The sequence below is a fragment of the Tachypleus tridentatus genome, unplaced genomic scaffold (assembly GCF_004210375.1).
Source record: "Tachypleus tridentatus isolate NWPU-2018 unplaced genomic scaffold, ASM421037v1 Hic_cluster_2, whole genome shotgun sequence".
Lineage (NCBI taxonomy): Eukaryota > Metazoa > Arthropoda > Merostomata > Xiphosura > Limulidae > Tachypleus > Tachypleus tridentatus.
This window is the reverse complement of record NW_027467782.1, coordinates 14,360,351-14,368,826: the sequence shown is the minus strand read 5'-3', so window position 1 is coordinate 14,368,826 and position 8,476 is coordinate 14,360,351. Positions and strand designations below refer to the sequence as shown.

The 8,476-nt window shown below is 34.7% G+C and overlaps 1 protein-coding gene across 6 annotated transcripts in view; it reads right to left on the bottom strand.

Moving 5' to 3' along the window:
* Nucleotides 1-612: 612 nt before the first annotated feature.
* The window catches only part of LOC143242875 (uncharacterized), a 101,682-nt gene continuing 93,818 nt past the window's right edge, over nucleotides 613-8,476 (bottom strand). For 3 of the 6 annotated variants that reach the window (XM_076486477.1, XM_076486476.1, XM_076486478.1), the window contains one exon: nucleotides 613-1,207. In XM_076486477.1, coding sequence (XP_076342592.1) covers nucleotides 1,011-1,207 — 197 coding nt within the window. In that variant the 3' untranslated portion in view covers nucleotides 613-1,010. Of the gene's footprint in view, nucleotides 1,208-3,338; nucleotides 3,509-8,476 lie in introns of all 6 variants that reach the window. The other 3 variants (XR_013023352.1, XR_013023357.1, XR_013023353.1) reach the window with 3 other exon arrangements.

Sequence of the window (8,476 nt, the reverse complement as noted above, 5' to 3'; positions counted from 1 at the left end):
ATTGTTTTCTCTTGCTAAAAGAAGAGTTATGGTAGATCTGATTGAAATATGGTACACAAATATAAGTTTTGACAGAGTAGAAGTCATATTCAGCTCACACAGTTTCAATTTTCCAAGAGAGTGGTTGGCGTTTGAAATGGGTTACCTTCAGATGCTCAACGGCTGACTATAATTCTTAAAGTTGTTTTAATTTAGTTTAGAGAATGAAACAGTTAAGATGGACAAATAGGCTGCATGCTGTTCCAAAAAGTTAATTTGGTAAACGTGTCATGTTGTGTATGACACCATCTCTCCATCTGATTCCTACATACATCTGACTGCGTATTGCACAAGAGCCGTAGTAACTAGTTATGGATATTATATTTTGTTTTTCATAACTATTACATAAAGTTAGAAGTTGCATGGAAAAAACTAAAAATATAATAAAAGTTCGGTCATACAAAAATATTTTTAATGAACAACAGTTAACTAGAGTTTATAATTTTTGTTATAATTTGAGTAGAAAGTTTCTGTATGCAATGTTCCACATAACCTTTGTTGTTTTTTACTGTTTATGTTGTTTTCAACAGTGATTTATCTTTAAAGCGCTGCCAACCACGTAAGATCTGTTGGTAAAGACAGTTACATTGTTTAATTATTCTGGTTGTAGGGACTGAAACCCTTTAGTCTCAGTAAAACTTTATACAGAACTTAAATCTCTCATCGATTGATTCATCTATAGCTATTCTGCGGGTATGATTCAGTTTATTGACCAATAAAATTTAGTAACACACATATAATAAAGAATAAGAATAGAATTTAAGTTTATTTTACATCCGTTGTTTCTCAGTATTAATCTGTACATATGTATATATGCTACGACTTAAAGATTAATACTGAGAAACAATGATGTAAAATAAAATTTTGTAATACACATATAATACAGTAAATATAGAATTTAAGTTTATTTTACAAAAGTATGTTTAATAATAAAAACGCTGGCGATGGTCGATGAACTTTTTTCTGTATTGTTAGTTGTTATTCCGTTTTGATCGAGGTAGTATTTTCAACAGTACTTTGTTTTTCTTCATTATTAGGTGGTCTACCTCGTCGATGTCTTTTTCTTTTACATTTATCTTGTCAACCTCTATAATCTCATCGCCTACGTCGAGAAGCCCAGAGAGAAAAATCGATGATTCACAATCTCTCATCCGGGTTACAAATGTTCCTGAAACCAACAAAACGATACATATATATATATATATATGAATAGTAAAATATTTGTAGTGAATTTGCATTGTTATTGCATTTTACCTGCCCAACTAAAATTCATCCACTAATATCTAATTTGATTTGTTCGACTATGCTTGTCGAAATACATGAAAAATTAGATTGCGTTTTTTCTACAGGTAAGGATTTCCCAAACTAACAACTCAATGTTTTTAATATATTAATCATATATCAGTTATACTGAAATTTATTCAACTATATTTGGCAGAAAAACAAGTAATAACTCATTGTGGCTTAAAGCAACATCAAATAAATTAAAAACATGCGAAACAGCGAATTACAATTATATAGGCGTAATTATCCCATTTCTTTTAATGAGGTTTGTTGTATAACTGTTAGTATTACAACGTGTCCTGGAGCAAATGGGTCATTATTAAACATGCTCAATTTCGCATCCTTTTTCCCTGACTTATATCTTAAATCACAGACATTTTTTCAGGCTTTTAACTACTGAAGAGAGGCAATACACAAGGTCATATCGAATAATTTTATGTTTTTTTCCTGTTGAAAGTGCTAAGTGGACAGGGCTTGACCTTAGAGTTAGCAGAAAAGGAAAGTGGACCCGCGTGTATAAAAGTTCATATCTCACCGCCATAAGAAGATACTTCAATCTTTAAGGCTGTGGGTATGCTTTGAGAATGAAAGTCAAATCACACTTATTCGGTTAGAAAATAACGTTTTAAGAGTTGGATTGCTTATTTGGATTAAAGAACAGATGCACAATGGGTTATCTGTGCTCGACCCATCACGAATATCAAAACCCAAACTTGAGTCCACAAGCACACCGATGCCATTCTTGGGTGCAGTAGTTGTTGGTGAGTGTAATTCCGTGAATAACTCCCATCTACGTTATCAGTTATCTGCGCTATGTCCACCATAGCTATTTTCCAAACATTATTTTGAAACCTTCTTCCTTTATCCCAAAAGGAACAACTGGTAAAGGTAAATTGTAAAAAGTTCAGATGAGATCGTTTCAGTCACGATATAAAACATTTAATCTATATATCATTTCAAAATCAGTTAATACAGGTGATTTTACTTTCTCCTGAAATAAAAAAATAACTAATTGATAAAATATTATGTTGCGCTGAAACAAGCTTCGTCTTGATATTTAGTTATGAATTTGCTCGACCACATAATTTATTTCAAAATACAATAACAACAACTTCGACATGAAGTAAATCATCACTTTTAATAACTACATCGTTTGAACCTTTAACATGGTACCATCATCAGTTAAAATTGTTGTAATTCTATTTTCAAATTAACGGTTACTTTATTTTATTTAAGTTTTGTCATGATAATTGTCAGGACAATATTGTTTCCCCTACAATGAATTAACCTGAAAATAACAAATAATCCTTTCATTTTTGGTTAGATTTGCACCGATGAAATATATTCAAAAAAATTGATGCTTACTGAAGGGTCCTCTAATGTGTTTTGTTTCAAGGGTAGATAAAAACAAAATGAAGAGTAACAAATATTTTTATTTCTTGTTTTTCAAGTTCACGTGTCATGATGCATGTTATAGAGTGCATAATTATTCTCATGATTCATGGCATGTGCACGTTTTACTAATATCACGGCAATACAAATCATAATGTTAAGTCTCATTCATATTACATCATCGTTTGTTTATTTTTTATTAATTTCGTGCAAAGCTACTCGAGGGCTATCAGCACTAGCAGTCTCTAATTTAGTAGTGTAAGATAGCAGCTAGTCATCACCACCCACTGCCAACTCTTGGGCTACTCTTTTACCAACGAATAGTGGGATTTACCGTCACATTATAACGTCCCCACCGCTGAAAGGGCGAGCATGTTTGGTGCGACGGGGATTCGAACCCGTGACCCTCAGGTTACAAGTCGCACGCCTTAACACGCCTGGCCATGCTGGACCATGACATAATTTTAGTGCCTTCAGACTGATAAACAAACAGAGAAGAAAACAACTGTACGGCGGTGCAAATGATAACAACAGGTAATATTTCTAGGCGGTCTTGGACCTCCTTTGCGAAAATAGTAATAAGAAAAGAAACGATATTCTGGTACAAACAAGAGGATGCTTACCTTTGCTGTTTCCGACCTTTCTCCGAGCGGTAAAAAATCCGTAGGGCTTATGTGGAGGTTTTGTTACTTCCACAACACGTGTTTCATCCGAGAGAAACTGAACGAATCGACCACACGTGTAGTCGGAAAGAGGTAGGGAATTGTTTTCAGATTCCTCAGACGTAGAGTGACTGAAATGTGGTGTAATACGTCATGTGAATAAATAAGTTAATGTACAGGTTGATATTTTCCTTTTATTTTAACATGGATTAACAATTCCATTAACTATTAACCAATAGTGTTGATACAGACGGTGAAATGAAGACTTACTCTGTTCAAACGCTCAGTTAAAGTAAAAACCAACACTGCTGAAGCAGACCGTGAAATTGATGACTTACTCTATTGAAACAGTCATTGAAAGTGAAAATCAGTTGTGTTAAAAGAGACACTGTTGAAACACACAGTCAAGTTAAATACCAACACTGTTCAAAACAGACATTGAAACTGAAAACCAGCACTGCTGAAACTCACTGTGGTATTGAAGATCTCCGCTGTTGAACCAGACCATGAAATTGAAGGCCGACACTACTGAAACAGTCATTGAAAGTGAAGACCAACACTGTTGAAACACAGTGAGATTGAACACCAACACCGTGCAAACCATCAGTGAAAACGAAGACCAATAGTGTTGATAAAGTTAATAAAATGGAAGACGTACACTGTTGAAACATGCAGTGCAAGTGAAGACCAACACTGTTGACACATACCGTGAAATTGAAGACCAGTGGTGTTAAATTATAGTGAAAGTGAAGATCAACACTGTTGTAGCAGACTGAAAATTAAGACTACACTGTTGAAACAGAGTGAAATTGAAGACCATTAGTATTGAAACACACAGTGAAAGAGAAGAACAATAGTGTTAAAACAGACATTGAAATTGAAGACCAGTAGTGTTGAAACAGACAGTGAAAGGTATGACCAACATTGTGAAAACAAACAAACTGAAGACTGGTAGTGTTTACCCAGAAGTTAAAGTGAAGACCAACAGTGTAGAAACAGTCAATGAAAGTGAAGGTCAACAGTGGTGATACAGTCAGTGAAACTGAAGACTAATAGTGTTTAAACAGTCAGATAAAATGAATTTAAGCACTGTAGAAACAGTCATTGAATGCTAAGATCCATACTGGTGAAACGGAGAGTGAAATTGAAGACCTACACTCTTGAAATAGATTGACATTGAACACCAACACTGTTCAAACAGTCAGAGAAACCAAAGACCAATAGTGTTGATACATACGGTGAGATTGAAGACTTACTCCGTTCAAACACTCAGTTAAAGTAAAGACCAACACTGTTTTTCTCCCCCGTATTGGAGAAGCTTCCACACCTTTCTTAATGGATTGTTTGGTACTTTAATATATTTCTGTATTATCGTTCAGTGCTAACCAAGACCTGACTTTGCTGAGTTGTAGTTGATAGACGATAACTGGCTCGATCTTTCAGTGAGGCATCGATAAAGTTGCTTTTCGCTTGTCATGGAATCAGCGAGCTCTTGACACCAATAATTCATACAGTATTTTAGAAATGCTCGCTGAATAGATAAGACTGCTCTTCAGGCACAAACACAAATCCTTTCTAACATTTCTACTTGTTTATCCTGAAGTCTTGTGAAAGTTCATACATGAGAGGAGAAGTTTGAAATTTGACAGACTTGTCAAGGTTTCAACAACATATGTGCTGATACACAAATACACATAAACACATGTATTACATTATACAAAACTATGGCACTTAACAATACAGCAGTCAAAAACTTAATTATAACCATAGACAACTGCATTCGTTATTTGTCCTTAAGCTGACTGTGTCAGACTTTCCTCATGCGAAAACAAATCTTGATAGAACTATCAAGTTATAAACACGATGTTACAATCAAACTATTACTGATGTGAAACATTAAATAGTCACTCAATCATAATTTGATAATGTCATACACATGTACGTGTCACAGTTGTACAAAATGTTGCTTGTCACAGAAATAAGGAGAAAAGATAAATTTCTATAAGACAGTATCCCGCTATTAATAGATAGACACCCTTTGTAATTACTTGTTTTGAAAGTGATTTAGTACACCTTTTTTATGTGCGCTAACATTTGATATTATTCTAATAACCAACAGCTACATTTTTTAATGTTGTTTACAAAACTTCCTGTGCAACCTGATAACTATCGTAACTTTCTTCTAATTGGTGGATTCAATCTTATTTAAGTGATTTTGAAAATTCGAAAACGTAAAAGTGGAAACACAAGCATCAATAACTCTTTATGTTAAAGATCAAAAGTCACCATTCATAACCAGGGCTGAATTAAGGGCAACTGATGCCCTAAGCACATTTCAATAATGGTGCTCCCTCGGATCCTCCATTGCTTAACTGACAAGACATTAAGACTCAATAAGTAGTGAAAGTGAAATAAAAGTTTGAAAATTTATAACCGTTCTTCAGTTTTCTTCCAAGTCAGAACCCACGACTATATTAAATAAAAACTTGTTTATTTATTTAACAGATTGGACATAGGTCAAAATCAAGCAATGGCTGAGACCTTTTATTTAGAAATGATGAGGGAAATCACTTCTCTGATTAATGTTGATTTTAAGAACTATTTTTACTATATATTTGTTTCACTCTGAGTTAACAATTTCTCACTTTGAACTTAAAACCTTGTAAGCAAATTATCTACTTATACCTTAATATTTATTAAAATTTTAAAAAGTTTTCTTCTATATTTTTAATCCCAAAGTCTTTGATCAAGTTCTTAAAACTAATTTGGCGTAACAAATCTGCTTCTATACTCAGCAGAGACAATGAAGGCATTTAGCCTGTCTTGTCGCATAGTTATTCTGTTGGGATTTTAATATGCTTGACTTGAGAAAATGAATGCTTAGCTGTGCAATTTGTGACCATTAATGTTAAAAATATACGTAATGCAATGTATACGTTTGGAAACGAACACTCAATTTTGTCTTCCGAAATTATTTTATAAAGTTCAGCATGACTGAATCTTGTATTTACAGTTTTTGTTGCACTAAACTTATGGCACACATATGAGTGAAACTGCTGAAGCTCGGCAGAGATATTAGTGTCCAAGTCCTCTGGGTATCAATTAGATTTTGGGAATACTGAGAGTACCTTTCAGTGTCAGCAGATGAAGTGACGTCATTTGGCACATCTTTTTTGGAAAGAAAATCTGTTTGCTATTTCTTTGTACACCTCTCCTCTCCTTCTCATCTGGGTTTCTAGTTTGTCAACAATTGTGTAGAAGGTGATGATACAAAATTTATCTCTGGCATTCAGATCTACCTCTTGTGAATCTCCGTCATTGAGTACCTTCTTTCTGACGTGTTTGTGAGTTTGAGCTGCATTGTAATCAACATATGGTAATATTTCCTTTACAACTGCTTCAAATCTTTCAAAGTCATCCCTTAAAGTGCGTATCTGGTCAGCTAATGATCCGTACAGATCTGCACGTATTTTTAAGTTCAAATCCTCATTTTGCAGAGCTTGACTTGCTTTATGAAACTTTTACAAAATCTCATCCCATATGATCAACATAAAAAAACAAATTATAGCTCTTGCATCTTATTTGTAATATTGTATGCTTTTCTTCTAGTGTCTCCCTTTTGTGACTGGTCTTCAACTAGACTTATACAGCTTCCAAAATCTTAAATAAAGGCTTCAAAATTGCTGTTGTTTCCATAAATGTGCCTCCCATCTGGTATCAGATAGGGATTTTAACACACATTCCAAGACAAGCTTTAAGAATTTTCCACCGGCTGGGCGAGGCTGAAAGAAATGTATTGCAGAGAACAAACTAACTGCCACTTGACAGTAGTCAACAGCACTTCGGCCTACCAGATTTAGTGAATGGGCTACACAGAGCACATATATGGTAAACTTATTTTCTTCTAAAATATTTTGCTGCATCCCCTTATTATGCCCAGACATGTTACCAGCATTGTCGTAAGACTGATCCTTACATTTTGAAAAATTAAGTTTGCAAACTTCATGCAAGTACTGCAATACCTGTTTTGTCAATTCCTCACTGGTATGGCTTTTCAGTTCCAGAAAGGTTAAAAAAGCGTTCAATAAGCTGCCCATCTTTTAAGTATCGAAGTACAACACTGATCTATATGTGATAGATCTGGCATCGAGTCAAATGACAAGCTAAAATAACCAGAAGAATTTACTTCATCAACAAAGAATGCATGGACCTTCTGAGCCATTGGTTCAATGAGTTCTTCACAGGTGGTTTTGGACAAGTAAGAGGGATTTATTTTACCAGAATTTCCATATTTCGAAATATACTCAACTAAAAATGGTCCAAACTGACTTACGAGATCAAGCAGCCCTAAAAAATTCCCATTTTGCAGTGAACCAAATTTTTCATCTGTTCCTCAAAAAGCCAGGCCACATTCAGCTAATGTACGAATAACAGCTATTAGACGCTCTAAGACATGCTCCCAGTAATTGCACTCTTCTTTAATTTGTTTTTCCAACTCTTCTCGCAAGCCTAAACATTGTCTGCGATTTAATATATTAGTATAGTCTAAGTGAGTAGTACTTCCTTCATAACGATCAATTACAGTAGTATTTTGCCAGTCTGTTTCAACAAAACGAGAGGAAAATTTAGGGCCAAAAAGATTACAAACAAAGCTGTAAATTTACCTGCTGATGGTGAATACAATAACTACTCTCTTGTGTTGCTCACCATTGGCTTTTACCACAAAGAAATGTTTTTGCGAACAGCATACTTTTGGTTTGCCGCTATTGAAAGTCTGGCAAGATTTGCCAAATGGCCCATTGTGGTGTTGACAATCAGTGGCTCCACAAACAATCCAATAAGCCACATCATCAGCAGAGAAATCGAGCCACAACCCTGGATCTTTTGCTTCAGTTTCTTCATCTTTTGTAGACTGGAGCATTTTACCATAGTCAGTAGAATTTCATTTTCAGCAATTATTTCAACTTCAGACTGTCTTGTAGAGCAACTTGCATCAACATTAACACTAGAGATATCAGGAGAATTTACAGGCAAAGTGAGATCATTTGTGAGACTTGTGCCAGTTGAGCCAACCTGTGACATCTCAACGTCATCATTAT